The sequence below is a fragment of the Sturnira hondurensis genome, unplaced genomic scaffold (genome assembly GCF_014824575.4).
Source record: "Sturnira hondurensis isolate 20B ecotype Veracruz unplaced genomic scaffold, ASM1482457v3 Scaffold0006496, whole genome shotgun sequence".
Classification (NCBI taxonomy): Eukaryota; Metazoa; Chordata; class Mammalia; order Chiroptera; family Phyllostomidae; genus Sturnira; species Sturnira hondurensis.
This window is the reverse complement of record NW_028079127.1, coordinates 18731591-18747601: the sequence shown is the minus strand read 5'-3', so window position 1 is coordinate 18747601 and position 16011 is coordinate 18731591. Positions and strand designations below refer to the sequence as shown.

Here is a 16011-nt window from a genome sequence, read left to right as displayed (position 1 = left end):
TCTCAGTTACAAACCTGACTGATGCACTGTCTGGGCCCAAAGCCGCCTCCTCGCTGGCTGAGGGCTGGACATAGGGCTCCATGCCAGCGTACTTTTAGGCCTATGATCCTGGCACATAGCCCACCTAAAGCTGCCACTTACCCGCTGGCCGGGCAAGCCCTCCCAGCTTGGAGGAAATGGCATAAGCATGGTGTGTGGAGGCATGAGTGCTTTCAGTATATTAGTTCTCTCTTTCCCTGGGCAGAGAATGGGCAGAGCAAAGTTATCCTAATCTGACTGAGCCTACAGTGGGATGTGTGAGCATGAAGGGTCCCCTCCCCACCCTGCACTAAGTAGTGATTAGAAAAGCATATTTAAAGCTTATTATGGACAAGGGAATGAAATGCAGAGACTGCCTGAGGGCTGGCTGAGCAGGAAGGGCAGAAGGACCTGAGGCTCCGAAGGCCACCTTCCCAGGAATCTCCACTGCTACCCTCCAGCCTATACTGTGAACTGCTGGGGTGCAGGTTCTCTGCTAAGTATAGACCCCACAGGGAGCCCTTGCATGAGCTCATCTTCAAAGGGGTATTTATCAGATTCATTCTTTTGGGCTCAGACAGATGGTCCAACTTCTGTTTCTCTGCCTCAGGATGTGATGGAACCAGTGATTAAGACTAACCAGTTTCTGGAAAGTTTTCAGGGTTCTTTGGGTTTTTTTTAATAGTTTCAGAAAAGCAAAACCTGGCTGTTACAGGAAAACTAACAATATCCTGGAGCTCCTTTATTTGCCTTGTTTTCCAGTTTGGCTACAGTGATCCGAAGTCCGTGAACTTTTCTGCTATTCCGGGGGATGGGCCAGGGTTGGAGGTGGGGGTGGGGGTAACAAGGATGTGGAAAAGCACATATTTGCCAGAGCTGGTAGAAGTGATGGAATTTCAGACACTGGCAGGGAGTTTTAGAGTCGCTTTGCCTCCTTTGGAGGAAGGAAACCATGAAAAAAGGCTAGATGTTGATGCAACATGTTCCCTACCTGCATTTAGAGGCAGCTCTCAGGCCCCCAGACCCAACGGTTTTCCAGCACAAGCTCTCAGGACTGGCAGATCATCTTAAAAATGTTGGTCCTGGCTTACTCTAAAGATAATGGGGGGGGGGCGGTGCTTAGAGCAGCAAGGTTTCAAATTAGGGCAGAGATGCCAGGAAGGCAGGTACTGATCCCACCATCCCACGACAGGAGAAATCCTGCTTCCCTGGGGGCTGCCATCAGCAGGCAGAGCTCCTTTAGCCCTGCATGGGGCCCTTGTCCCTAAATGAGCAGTTCTCCACTGGGCACTCTTGATAGGCGGCCAGAATTCTGCACATAGCTCAGCTGTGTAGCCCACTGCCTGCCAAGCAGGCCCCGTTGTGGGCTGTTAACTGAGACCTGCATGAGCAGCACTAGGAGCCAGGGAGGGGCCCATGTGTGCCCCTGGAAGCTGAGGGGGTAAGAGTGGAAGCTTTCTAGCTCCCTGAGGCGGCCATTGTAGTGGGGTGGGGAGTCAGGGTCTGTTAAAAATCCTCTCTTTTTTCCATCTTTTTTTTTAAATATTTTATTTTATTTATTTATCTTTAGAGGGGAAGGGAAGGAGAGAGGAAGAGAAACATCAATGTATGGTTGCTTCTCGTGCATCCCCTGCTGGGAACTGGCCTGCAACCCAGGCATGTGCCCTGACTGGGAATCGAACCATGATCATCTGGTTCACAAGCCCGCGCTCAATCCACTGAGCTACACCAGCCAGGGCTCTTTTTTCCATCTTTTTAATTGGTCCTGTAGTTTCAATCCATATGGCATTAATCACTTCAAAGGATGGAAATAATATGCTCTTTCTGGGAAACAGACCCAAATGAAATACTGTTGTCCTCCCTGATGCTGTTTCAAACAGTATTTTTAAATAGTCTTTATTGTTTGAACATTCATACTGAAATATTTGTGGGTGAAATTATATAAGATTTGCTTCAGAAACTGTAGAGAGGAGTCAGTCAGTCAGTCAGTGGGTGGGGCATGAGTGATACAAGACTGGTCACGAGTTGTTTGTTGTTGAAGCCGAGTGGTGAGTACCTAGGGGTTCACTCTTCTGTTCCATTTTTCCGTGTTTAAAATTCCCCATGCTATAAAAACTTTAATTACTATGTAGATGTTGAGGAGAAGAAGCTAGCTGAAACATCAAGGAAACTAGTGGTTCCCAATCTAACCAACAGAGACAGCGTTATGTTAAAAAAGAAGAAATAGACAATATTGCCCCTAGTGAAGGCCACGGCAGCCCTCCTTAGGCACCTGCTCATTGGGCCTCTCACCATAACAGGAGCCACACCACAGAAGCAACCTGGGACCTGTCTAGGCAAGGGTTATCTGAAGCCTGCTTTAAGATTTAAAGCCTACTTTTAATCTTTCTGTGAAGGAAGTTGTCAGGTTTCTGAGCTTAAATAATCTTAATTTAAAAGCCATTGTTTCCTTTATTGACTCATTAAATAAATATTGAGGACCTGCTCGTGCCTACTACTGTTCTAGGCTCTGAGGATAAAGCAAGCAAACAGAGTCCCTGCCCTCATGCAGTTTGCCATCTAACTGAGAGTAATACAGCAAAAATGTAAAGACTGTTTTTAAATAAAATAACTTCTAAGTAATGAGTAGATGTGAAGTGCCTGTCTTTGACAGGGTAGTCAGGGAAAGGCCTTCTACAGATGGAGGACTTTAAGTAGAAACCTGAAAGCCGTGCCCTGAGCTAGAAGCCAGAGTGCTTTGTGTTGTGCTCCATAAATTGGCTTTGAGCTCAAGTTCTTTGTGATGTATGAGTTGCAGGAGGTCTTTGGTTGTGCCCTCCGATGTGTTTGATGTGGGCTTGGGCCCTTCCGAGGATGCCTGAGGTGCTGAAGCCTTGTTCCTGTTTCCGATGCAGAGCTGGGAGTTTGGAATCCCACTGTGCAGGGAGCTGGCGTGTCAGTACGAGAGCCTCTACGATTATCAGAGCCTCAGCTGGATTCGGGTGAGTTCTGCCTCTTCCCCGACCCCAGCACTCACTGGAGGTGTCGGGGCTCTCCTGGCGTCAGTTTCTGACTGGGCATTTACATCAGGCCCAGCCCTTTGGTTTGGTGCTATGGACATTAAGGAGCAGAGGCCAAGGTTTTTACCTTCAAGAGCCTTGCGGTTTGGCTGGGGAACCAAAACACTTGACAAACGATGGTCTGATCAGCCCCCAAGGGCCACTGGCACATGGGGACGAGAGAAGCAGCGTATGCCGGGTAAGGTGGGGGATCCAAGGGGCAGGTGGCAGCTAAACTTCGTGAAGAATCTGTTCCTAAAATGATTTTGTGCTGGGTTGCTTCACCTGAAAACTGTGTAAGCTCTTTCCCTGCTGTGCTTGTGATCACTTTGAAGCACCTCGTTCTTATTCCCTTCTTTGAAGCAAAATATTTAGAAATTAAGTAAAATGCCCCATGAACTTTGAAGGTGTCCACCACATTTTTCTTGGTTGTTGGTGCTGGTTTCTGAATTAAGGTAGCTGCTGAGTTCACTGGCAAAGAGAGATCAGCAGTCTCAGCTCGCCCTCCTGCTCCCTTGGTGGTACGGCCAGCTCTGCCATGTTCCCCAGTCCCAGTCGGGATTCGGCATACAGGGTAGACATGGTTCTGGAACAGGAGCTTCTCGACTGGTCTTTGAAGCCCTCTCCTTCCTGGCAAGCTGGGCTGGTTGAACACATTAGAGCTGTTTTCCCAGTCAGAGTCCACTGGATTTTTCTGGTGTAAAGCGAGGTTGGTCAAGACTAAAAAACTTACCAGCCTTGGAAATGGCAGACATCATGGTTAGTCTAGTCCAACTTTTAAAGTCTAAAATCCCCAAATTGAAACTAGTACCGGTGATGCTGGCAAAGGAGCGTTCCTCGCTCTATTAGCCCCTTGTGTCATGTGATAGATGAAAAAAAGCAACACAGTTGGACTGATAGAAAGTGGTGCTGAAAATTGCCGTTAGCCCCCTACAAGCAACATTTGCCTGGGGTCAGTTGGTGTAGTACCATTCAAAACCAGAAATACCCAGGGCGGGGTGAGGTGTTAAATACACATGTTCAACATTTGCCTCTCAAAGTGCAGGAAGCCCGGGTGTCCCTGGAGCCAGGTCCATCCACTGGGAAAGACACGCAGGGCAGCCCCTTAGGGCTGCTGGGTAGACCCCTCTCCACCCTGTCATCAGGTGCTGATGAAAGAGGATAGGGCCTACTCTTCCACCCTGCCGCTCCCTGAGGAGGGCTGGTCGTGGCTAGGTGCTCACCTCTCATGTAGACTAAGTTGCTGTGTTCTCTTTACAAAAGATAGTGTCTCCTTGGGCCCAGGCGGACTTGCTTTGGATACTAGCAGTCAAGCCAACCTGAAGGCAACTGCCTTTCTCCTTCACAGAAAATGGAAGCCAGCTACTATGACAACATCATGGAGCAACAGCGCTTGGAGCCTGAGTTCTTTCGGGTCGGCTTCTATGGCAGGAAGTTTCCTTTCTTCCTTCGGGTGAGTCCATTCGGGTAGTCCCAACAACTTAGGTCGAATTTTACACATCGTTCATTTATAAGCTGTCCTTCCCCCACCCCCTTTTTTCCTGTTCTACCAAATAATTCTTTTGGAAGGACTGACCAGCCAACAAAAGGCATTTGGCTTTGCATGTCTGGACTGGCTGTCTACTTTAGGCCCTTTTACTGGGCTGTGCTATTTTATAGCTACCTGAAATGTGAGGGTGGTTTTCTTACCAAATCAAACAAGTTCTTGCAGGAAATGACCAGGGTCTGAGAATGTCACATAAGTATGTTTAGAAACCTTCTAGCTTCCGCTTCCAGTGCCTAGAATCTTCCATTGAACTATCTCATCCAGACAGGACACCAATCTAACCCTGACCTCAGCAATGGGCTGGCTTTTAGGGTTCATCATTGAAGATGATGGTTCTTTCCCCTGGTTGCACTATAGGCTTTGCAGCCAGAATTGAGAACTGTTTATTTGAGTCAACCCAGAGGACGGTCCCCTTTGATCCTGGGGTGTGGGACAGCTTTGGCTGCACAAAGCCTTTTCTAGGCAGCCATTTCTCTGGGATGAAGACAGACATTCCTCTCCACCATTGCCTGGAAGGCGGGCTGGGACGTGAACAGTGGAGGGTGTGAACAGTAGGGGGAATGACTGAGCATAGGAGTCCTGACACCAGTTGAACAGTTGTGATTTTCCTATGTATTCAGCATAATCCAGAGGCTCTGGGGGAGTCAGCCTGGGCTGTGGGCTGTAGCCCATGGGGTTTGTCATTCTCAGGTGACCTCAGCGCATCTGTGCTGATAAAAGGGCCCTGGGGGTGCAGTTGAGACCTGAGATGAGCTCCAATTGGCCCCAGTTCCAGTATCTTACTAGAGTTCAGTGTCCACAAGTCTCAACAAGCAGATGGGAAAGTTCATAGAATCCCTTTGATATGTTTGGGATCCTGTCTTATTGGAAAAAGCACTTTAGTCAGTGAGCAGTAATAAGCTTAGTATCACATCAGAGTTCAAATGGGCTTAATGTTCCTTTAAAAAGCCAGGCTGCTGGCAACAGCGCTCAGACTAACCACATTTCAGAGGTAAGGCAGGTCAGTTTGCACATTTCCTGGGCAGCAGTCCCCCTAGGTGAAAAGGAAAAGTGCTTTCTGTCGAAACTGGTGATGCTGAACTAGGGCGGCCAGCACGTGCTGCGTGTTTGGATCCCTGGGCAAGCACCGACCCCGTTTCACAGCAGCGACCAGAGTAGCAGAATATGAGTGAGCGGAGGGCTTCCTCAGGAGGGCTGGGCCTCCTTCACGTTCTGGTGGCCACCAGCCCAGCATTTCAGAAACAGCCCCATCAGCACAGGTCATTCTACAGTGATGGAGGTGGGGGTCAAAAGAAGAGGGGGAAGGAATTCTACAGGCATGAGAAACCAAAGCAGCTCCAGAAAGTACTTTGACAAACTAATGATTCTGGCCCTGTAACCTATTGCTTTCTCATTTCATCTTTGCAAATTATGCTTTATTTTCATTTTATTCTCCTTGTTTGGTCCCATAATTTGTATATCGTAAATCAGGTTTTACTCTCAACACACAATTGCTTTGGCTGTGTGATGCAAAATCAACACCTAGTATCCCCCATTTCTGTCCCTGCCAAACAGGAGGTCTCTGTCATTGTTTAACCTGGCTCCCACCCCTCATGCTCATGTGACAGGTCACATCAGTGTCTCAGGGTTCACAGACAGTTCTGACAAGTGGGACCTGGCATAGAAACTGCACCTGAGCCATCAGATAATGCTCACAGGGACCATCTGCATGTTCACATGTGGTTTCAAGGGCTAGTATTGGAGGAAGAATAACAAAGGGTGTTCAGAAATGCCACCTGTGTCCACATAAAAGAGCAGTCCCTAGGAGTGAGTTTCATGCGTGCACATCAGCCTGGCCTAGCCACATGCTGCCTCGCCTTCTCTCAGCTCTTCCCAGAAGGTAGCTGTCTGCCTTGCGGATGGCAGGGACAAAGTGCAGAGCAGCGGCAGCCAGTTCTGTCTCATGTGGGCATGCTGGGGCTTTTGCCTGAGCAAACTTGGAACACACAGTGCACTTCAAGGTCAATGATACGTGCCTTCCTTCGGCTGAATCTTCTCTGAACACACAGGCCGTGGATTACCTGAGCTCTGTCAGCTTGGTTTCTCTGGACCATCTGCTTGCCTTGCTTTACAAATGTGATTATTGAATAGTCTGCACAGAGACAGGAAAACATCCATCCGTCCCTTCTTAGGGGAATACGTTTCTCTTTATTTGACCCATGAACAGAGATTAGTGGAGACTGTATGTTTGTGAGTGGATAAGAAAAGGTCAATTCTTCATAATTGCCTTTTCTGTCAGTTTTGCTTTCAGGCAAGGGACTCAGAAATGTCTGTCCTTTGACTGCTGGTCTGTTACACGGGCGAGGCCAGCCGATTTCTTCTGACCTTCACTTCTATTCTGGTATCGCCCTTTTACTCCGGTCCATCCAGGCATGTGGCCCAGCCTTAGACGAGTTCTCCTGTGGGAGGACCAGTGGAAGGGGGCACAGATCCTATTCCAAAGAGGCTGAGGTCCTCCAGGGCCTGGCCTTTGACCCTCCATGTACTGGCAAGCATATGGTGGCCACGTGGAACCTCTTTCTGTCTCTGCCTCCAAAAATGTACTAGGAGGGGCTGCCGGTGCCTGACACCGCTTTGTCACCGTAGGTCTGGTGAAGCAGCTGTGCAGGCAGAGAGATGTCACCTGAGGGCTTCAGAAGAGCCTGGCCACTCCGTCTTGAGCAGCTTTGTGGTAGACAGCGCTTCAGGGTTGAGGGTATCTTGTCATGCCTTCAGTCCACAAAGGGGAAGAAATGAGGACTAACCCAAACAAATGTGATGCAATACAGGTTCTAAGAAATGTGTATTTAGAATATTATTAGTTCATCCTGCTGAGGTATTTTCAAAGAAATTGCTGCTGTGAACAAAGAAACTGCTGCTGTGAACACCTCCTGCTGTGACGACTGGGCCATGTTTAGATGGCTTCTTCCAGCTGACAGAAGCGACCCTTGAAAAGCACACACTCGCAGGCCTGTCCAGCCACCCACCCCCACCAGTTCTGCGCACACACCTTTTTTTCCAGCTGCACCTTTTCCTGTCTTAGCTGCCGTTGCCCTGGTCACTGCTGTGCCTGCATAGATTGCCCTCCCCAGTCCTCTCGACCAGGCGGATCCAGCTGGACCTTTCAGGACTCTCTAGCATGGTTTTTCCAGAATCCAACCCTCCACCTCATACCCCTTCCTGGGTGCCCTCCACCCTTCAAGCCTCCTGCAGCCAGTGCCCCCCCCCCCCCCCCCCCCNTCTTCTTTCCCTTCCCCTTCTTGACCATCATCTCCCTAAGGACGGACTGAGTGCTGTGCCCCTGCCTGCCGTGGGCTCTTAGGGCTTGTTTGTGGGATGAGTAACTGCTGACCCCCAAGTGGAGGTGGGGCTGCAGCCAGGGTATAGAGTGTGCTCTCCTGTTTGTGACAGAACAAGGAGTATGTGTGCCGTGGCCACGACTACGAGAGGCTGGAGGCGTTCCAGCAGAGGATGCTCAGCGAGTTCCCACAGGCCGTCGCCATGCAGCACCCCAACCACCCTGATGACTCCATCCTACAGTGCGATGCCCAGTGTATCTTTTCACACGCGGTGAGGGAAGGAGAGCTGGGGCCCTGTGAGGGGGGCCCACCCAGTCAGCTGCCTCTCTGCCAGGTCATTGGCCATACCGACTAGGTTACCAGTAAGTCCTGAGCCAGAGCATGTCCGCCTCACTAAGCTCTCACTTAGCAGGGCACCCGTAACACAGAGGAGGCCCTAGCAGGCCCTTAGCCATGGCGGGGCCTAGTCATCAGTTGCCTCAGAGGAACCTTTATCCCTCAGGCTGACTGCTACCTATCCTCACCCTGCCCTGTGAAGGGGAAGCTAGGAGGTCAAGAGCAGTAACTATACAGGGTGGTGGGAGGGTGGCAGGGCTGCCAGGGTTACCACTAGCTCTTGCCCTGCTGTGCCCCCATGTGCGTCTGTCACTGCTCCTGGTATTTGTCAGGGGGCAGAGGGAGTGGGAGGAGATGGGGAGTGCCTGTGGCTTGGTGGCACATGGACGTCTGAATGGAAACACTGGCCCCTCATCCCGCTCACAGCTTGTTTGGAGACTTCATGACAGTTGCCCTCACTGTGGCGGGAGGAGGCAGGTGGGCTCCCTTGTGCTATCTCTCTGCAAAGACCCCCAAAGAGCTTTTTGTTAAAGTTTGCTTTACAGTAATAGTGTACCTACAGTAGGCAGGCCCCAACAACTTTCTCACTGCTGTGGGGTGGGTACTACCTGTATTCCCCTGTCCCACTCCCCTTCTGAATTGAAGGGGCACTGGAGAGCCCTGCTGGCTGAGCACTCTGGAGATGCGCTGCAGGCCTAGGGGAGACTTGGTCTGACTGTGCTCGGGCCTGATCCACTCCTTGAGCGCTGCTGCCCCTGCTGGTTGGACAGTGGCCGTGGTGCTCCTCTCTCCTTTGGGGGATGACAGGGGTCAGCCATTCAAGCCCGTCTCGTTGGCAAGTCTAGATTCCCCCTTCACTTCCTGTCCAGACCTGCAGATCTATGCAGTGACGCCTATTCCAGATTATGTGGATGTCCTGCAGATGGACAGGGTCCCAGATCGCGTCAAGAGCTTCTACCGTGTCAATAATGTGAGGAAGTTCCGGTACGACAGGCCTTTTCACAAAGGCCCCAAGGACAAGGAGAATGAATTCAAGGTGAACAAATCTGGGAAAGCTGGGCCATGCTCACAGCAAACAGGGCAAGCCCCACTTCCTTGACAATTTGCCACTGTGTCATCCCTGGAGCAGATAGGGTGTGGTGAAAATTACCTAATGGCCTGTACATACCTGTGCCTCCCTGCAGAGCCTGTGGATCGAGCGCACCACGCTGACCCTGACGCACAGCTTGCCCGGCATCTCTCGGTGGTTCGAAGTGGAGAGGAGGGAACTGGTGAGCCCTGCTGCAGGTGGGGCTGGTCTTCACAGCTGCTCCCTCCACCCGGGCTGTAGGAACCCAGGCTGATGCAGATCCCAGCTCCTGGGGTCCGTGGCGTTAGGGATGAGATGAGACAAATGAACATGGACTACCGAGTCCTGTGGAGGAAAAGAAACAACATGTCCACTTTCGAGAGGGGAGAGCGCCTCAGCCCTTGCCTTGACAGGCTTTTATTGGGTTCAATTCACACAGGAATACAGGGTGTACATACACGTAAAGCTCATCAATCATCGTCAGGCAGAAATGATTAAACAATAGATGACATTCAGAGAACTTGGAGGGCTTATTGTGAGTCAGGGTCAGATGGTTAAAGGGCCATAAAACTTTGGGGAACAAACTCACTTCCTGCTTGGACCCTTATCATTTAAACTGAGGGTATTAGCAGAGTAGGTTTCATAGGATTTTATGCATTCTTTCTTAGGCCTGATCACCCCAGGGAACCCGCCTTTTCCAACACAGGGCAGCACCCACCTCCAGCATTGTTTCAGGCTTAAGTCAGGCAGGGGAAGTAAGGCAGTCAAGAGATTAGGAGACTTCTTGCAGACAGAATGAGGACTCGGCCTATGTCAAAGCCGAGGGGCGAGGGTCCATCGCCTTTTTCTATAGCCCCCTAAGTCCTTCCCTGAGGGCCCCTTCAGGACAGTGCCTGTCTTAGGTCATCCCTCCTTTGTGGAATCTTGCAGGTCATTGGCTAACCAGTCATCTGCCTGGGGCAAAGCAGGGTGAAGAGACAGGGGGCAAAGCTGGTGCCCCTACAAGGAAGATAAGCTTTGTCTCCTAAGTGGCCTTTGGTTCCAAGATCCTTTACTCAGCCTTAGCCATGGGGGGTTACAACTTCTGAAACCAGGCAGGGCAGTTCCCAATAGGACCTTTCTCTAAGAATTGAAGAAAGCAAGCAAGCTTTGGCCACTGCCCAGCTTAGGCTTCTGTGGGCCAGTCCTGTGCTGGGGGCTCTGCATGCCTCCTCTCATTGAGTCCTCACAGCACCTGGGGCAGCAGGTACTTTCAGTCTCCCAGCTCACGAATGAGAACACTGTTCTCCGAGGTTCAGGAAGCCAGAGCCCTCTGACCTCAAAACTGGTGTTTGCTTCCCTTCTCAGTGCGTACAGATCAGCAGAGAAAACTAGAAAGGGCCCAGGGAGTCAAGTCCACAGAATCAGGCAGGGAGGCAGCATCACAGGACTGTGATGAGGGAGGGATTGTCCTTGTGCCTGCATTGACACTGTGTGGTATGTGCCCCAGGTGGAGGTGAGCCCCCTGGAGAACGCCATCCAAGTTGTGGAGAACAAAAACCAGGAGCTGCGGGCCCTGATTGGCCAGTACCAGCACAAGCAGGTGCATGGCAACATCAACTTGCTCAGCATGTGCCTGAATGGGGTCATTGATGCGGCGGTCAACGGAGGCATTGCACGCTACCAAGAGGTGAGTGGGGCCCACACGGCAGCCAGCCTTCTGGGACAGCCTTCCCAGCTCACCCTCTCCCAGCTGTGCCTCTGCTGACTGAGATGGTCCTGGCCTGGGGCTTGAAGTTCCCACCTGCCTATTTCTGTGGTACATCTCTGGGTAGTTTCTTCCTTTTTATTCTCTGAGTTCGGCCACATAGGTAATCTTTCTGATTATGGGAGCATGTTAAGTGGCCCCCAAGAGGAGCCCTGGGGCCCAGCGCTTCCCAAAGAATGGAGTTGGGGGCAGGCTAAGACACTGGTCCCCACACCCTGGCCACCAGGCCATCTAGCTGTGAAGGACTTAGCCACCCATCAGCCCTTCTTAGACACAAAACACACCTGTGGTTGCAGGAAGTTCAAGCACACCACTGGAGGTGCATTGGTGTGCACACCTGCGAGGAGGCAGTGCAGCTGCCTTTCAGGTGGCACCTTCAGGCTCAAACTTCCTGTGCCCCATCTAAGTAGTAGTCTTGGGAAGAGAGTTTCCTGATTTGGCGTTTTCTTTCACAGGCCTTCTTTGATAAAGATTATATTACCAAGCACCCAGGAGATGCTGAGAAGATCACTCAGCTCAAGGAGCTCATGCAAGAACAGGTGTGTCTAGCAGGGCTTAGAGGCCAATGGCCAGGAGGGAAAGGCTGTGCCTGCGGAATGGCTGCAGTTCTCAAGGGCTGCTCTGTGGCTAACAGGGTGGCCTCGTTTGTCACCTAATAGGTCCACGTCCTTGGAGTTGGGCTGGCAGTTCATGAGAAGTTCGTGCACCCAGAAATGCGCCCTCTCCATAAGAAGCTGATCGATCAATTCCAGATGATGCGGGCCAGTCTCTACCATGTAAGTTCATCCCTGCCCCTGCCCCTGCTGTAGTAGAACCAGGGGCCGCTCCTCCAGACCTGTGCCACAAGCGACAGGGGAGTGGGCGGGAGAGGGGATGTGAAGGGAAAGCTGCATCTGCTGCAGAGGTGGGTGCTCTGTCCAGGGGAAGGATGCCCAGGATCCCCTCATTCACTCCCTCCCTAAGGAGAAGTCAGATTCAAGGGCAAAGAATGTTTTTTCAAGGCACTGTGCCGGTGAAGAGAGGTTTCATATGAGGAAGAAAAGAGCTAAAGTGTATGGCCCACATGTAGAGATCTCTTTGGAGGTATTTTTCATCCCAAGAACCTAAAGAGGTAAGGCATAGCCTAAGCCAGCCACTCTCCCCATCTCTCTCCTCCTCCCTCCCTGTCTTTATCCCTTCTCTCTCTCCCTCCCTCTCCCCAACCCCTCGCTTTACCTTTTCCCTCCGGCATCCTTCCTTCCTTCTCTCCCTCTTCCTCCACTATGTCTGATCACCCAGGCTGGGTGTCTGACACCTGGGAAAGCCTAAGGTGGAGAGTGCTTTCATATCGGCTGCTCTTAGAGGGGTCAGGCAAATCTGTGGCTGGCTCAGGACCCAGACTCTGGCCCAGGACCCAGGAAATCTCCCTGACTCTGGCCTGGCTCTTAGGCCTACGTGGCAGGGTTTGGCCCCAGTGCTCATGCAGACAAGCAGAAGCAGGGCCTCTGTTTCAGGACTGTTCTCCCTTCAGGAGTCACAGGGACATTGGCCAACTAAAAGTAGGGTTCACAGGGTCTGGAACCCCTGTTCACATGCCCTCGCTTTATTTCTAACCATGGGGGTAGCTCTGTGTGTTTTCTCTAAGATTTTATTTATTTACTTTTGGAGAGAGAGGACATGAGAGAGAAAGAGAGGGAAACATCAATTGGTTGCCTCTCACACACCCCCATCTTGGGACCTGGCCACAACCCAGACATGTACCCTGACTGGGAATCAAACTGGTGACCTTTTGGTTCTCAGGCAAACTGGTGACCTTTTGGTTTGCAGGCAGGCCATTGCTCACATCCACTGAGCTGCAACAGCCAGAGCAACTCCGTGTGTTCTCTAGAGAAGCAGGCCATCCTGCTTAGCAGGGTGACAGAGTGCCAGGTCTCAGGGGGGGTGAGCCCAGTTACCTGCTGCTCTCTTCTCGTTACCTGTGATCCCTAGGTAGAAGTGGCAGGGGGGCAAGGGTTGTACAGCCGATCAGTATTGGGCAAGGCCATCGTGGATAAGAAGTTCCCCCTTAAAGGCATCACCACTTGCTGCAGAGGCCCTGGGAAGGGGTACCACTCAGCTCAGTGGGCCTGACTTGGTGGGGTTGACTTGCCTTGTTTTTAGAGGCTGGACATTCTGGTCCTCTCCATCCTTCCAGGTCCTCAGCACAGGCCTCAGCCTGTCCCTGCATGAGTGTGAACAGTATAGAATATAAAAAAGAAGAAGCTTGTCTGTAGTTTGAGAAGTCAGCACACTTTCCAAAGGAAAGCCTATCAAGCCTGAAATGCCTTTTTATAATGATTCTCCATTGGTATTTCAAGGTGAAACATGCAGGGAAAAAGTCTTTAATGTTTCCCCTTAAAATTTGGATGGCCATTTGGTAAAGAACTTGGGTATTGTCACTAAATCTGATGGGTATTCCATTACCTATCATTCTACTGTATCTCCTGCTGGCCTGGCTAGTCTTTGCTGTGTGCAAACTTCTTTGTCGCAGCAGGTAACTCGGGGAAGCCAGAGCCTGGCCACGGGGCGGGGGAGGTTCTCTGCCCTGCAGGCACTCAGGTCACTGCAGCGAAAAGCACAGAATGCTCGCTCACAGCTGGGCTGGGGCACACGAGGAACTGTCCTCACCAGCTGCAAAAGGACCTGTCAGCCTTCTGCATGCTCTGGAACAAGGGGTCAGAAGGCCTGCTGCTTCTTTAGGCCAAGCTTAGGAGCGTCCCCTGTAGACCTAAGGAGGGAGATGGGGAAGGACTTGAGAAAACCTGGTCAGTTGCACTTTTTGTTTCCTCAGAGTCACAAATAGGGACACAAACCAGTGTGCGGTCACGCAGGAGGGTTTGAAATAAAAAGTTTCTGCTAAGATGTCTACATACTTAATAAGAATTTAATTATGCTAAAATAGAACTGTGCTATTTTTCAGTTAGTTACATCAGGATTTTGTGTCCTATCTCCCCATAAACTGTGTCACAGACATCTTAACCCACGTCACTAAGAGCTGGTCCATTGAGCAGTCCAATAAAACCCACCCCAGTCCTTATGTAAGAGGTGCCCGCTAACTGACAGCCGATAGTCTTCCTCTTGTGCTGTGCAGCCCAGCTCTGCTTACTTTTGTAGTGAGGAGGCCTGGCTCACACCCTCCCGTGCACTCAGGCCACATGCAGCCTATTCTGACCTGCTCTGTCTGTGGGGACTCCAGGGCTCCCCTGTGGTTAGGAGGGTGTGTGTCAGTCATGAAGGTCATTGCCCAGAAGAATTCAGCAGTTCTGGTTCAGTTCACAATATAGAGTTCTTTTTTTCCCCCCCACATTTTTACCACCAGCCTGCTCTTTCTTCTCAGCCCTTCATCACTTATTTTTTGTTTACTCTCTGATGAAGGGGCCTTCATTTCTCTACAGGAGTTTCCAGGTTTGGACAAACTGAGTCCTGCATGTTCAGGCACCAGCACCCCCCGGGGCAACATCCTGGCATCCCACAGCCCCATGAGTCCTGAGAGCATCAAGATGCCCCACCGGCACAGGTATGGCCTTAGGGCTCAGGGGTATCCCCTCCACAGAGGTAAGTCTGAATGTCAAAGGTCAGAGCAAAGAAGTCCAAAATAGTGCCTGTGTACTCACTCACATGCCTTCATCCATGTACACAAGGACCACGCTGTACATCCAGTCATCCTGGGTGACAGAGGAGAATACATGGTATTGTGGGAACCCAGAGGAGGGACATTTGGGGTAAGTCTTGAAGGATAAGTAGAAGTTTGAAGGCAGAAAAGAGTTGGCGTAGGAGGTGGTGGAGCAGGTCCAGGCAGAGTGAGCAGTGCGTGGAGACACGTCAGGGTGTGGGCAGGCCAGCCAGTCAGCTGCAGGTCTAGCCAAGTGGCTGCTCCGAGTGGGCCTTGTTCATTCAGGCCTTTGGACTCGATCCCAAGGAAAATGAAGATCACCAGTGGGCGTTTAGGAAGAGAACGTGGTGACGGGGGCATCGAGATGTTGCTGCTCTCAACTCAGGGGTCCTGGTCTGCCTGGGCTCGTCTGAGGCTACTCAGAGCCTCCAGGGGAGGAAGGCCAGGCCAGGGAACGAGCCCCTCCCTTAGGTTTGTTTCCAGTGGGAGCGCAAGTCAGCACAGAGTAGGCACTCAGCCAGTGAGAAGGAGTGAATGAATGAGGGGCTGCCTCGTATTGGTAGAGGAGAGTGTTGGCAAGCCTGTGACCACAGATGGGAAAGGAAGCCCAGAGGTGGTTCACAGCCAGCTGTGTGGGTAACTTCCTAACAGGAAGGTACCCTGACAAAAGAGCAGAGCCCAGCAGAGGGTGGTCACTGGCTCAGATTAACGTCCATAGCAGAGGGGACCTCGGGTCCATGACCTGATTCAGCAGATCTCTTTCATCCCTCTCTTTCATCCCTCTTTCATCAGCCTGCTGATGTTATCAGAAGGAGTGGCGGTAAACCACTGAGCCCTGGGTAGAGGTTATGCCAGTCTACCACTGGTCCTCCCATAACAGGGCCCCTAAGCAGGAAGGTTGGTTTGGGGCTGTTCCCAGCCTCAGATGGAGTTGAGCATCAGCTATGGAACCCTCCAGATCAGCAGCAGCTGAGGCTGGGGTTGACTTTGGCACACCCTTTTCTCCTGGCCCCCCACCACCCAGCAAGGTTTCTCCACTCCCCACCTGACTCCTCCTTATTTCCTACTCTTGTTCACAGCCCCATGAACTTGATGGGCACAGGTCGCCATTCATCCTCCTCTCTCTCCTCACACGCATCTAGTGAAGCGGGAAACATGGTGATGCTGGGCGACGGCTCTGTGGGCGAGGCTCCCGAGGATCTGTACCCCCACATGCAGGTACCAGAGCTGCTCAAGGGGACGGGGCCAGAGCACTGTGTCTGGAGGACTCACCTCTCTGCTGGCTGGTCTGGTCTGAGGGCTGACATCC

At 51.5% G+C, this 16011-nt stretch overlaps 1 protein-coding gene across 7 annotated transcripts in view; it reads left to right on the top strand.

Annotated features, from left to right (window-relative positions):
• Window positions 1-16011, top strand: part of DOCK3 (dedicator of cytokinesis 3) — a 301329-nt gene that overhangs the window by 269696 nt on the left and 15622 nt on the right. For all 7 annotated transcript variants that reach the window (XM_037049608.1, XM_037049606.1, XM_037049605.1 and 4 more), the window contains 10 exons: window positions 2913-2999; window positions 4405-4509; window positions 8032-8173; window positions 9125-9291; window positions 9440-9526; window positions 10814-10993; window positions 11527-11610; window positions 11731-11847; window positions 14485-14606; window positions 15782-15920. In XM_037049608.1, coding sequence (XP_036905503.1) covers window positions 2913-2999; window positions 4405-4509; window positions 8032-8173; window positions 9125-9291; window positions 9440-9526; window positions 10814-10993; window positions 11527-11610; window positions 11731-11847; window positions 14485-14606; window positions 15782-15920 — 1230 coding nt within the window. The remainder of the gene's footprint in view (window positions 1-2912; window positions 3000-4404; window positions 4510-8031; window positions 8174-9124; window positions 9292-9439; window positions 9527-10813; window positions 10994-11526; window positions 11611-11730; window positions 11848-14484; window positions 14607-15781; window positions 15921-16011) is intronic.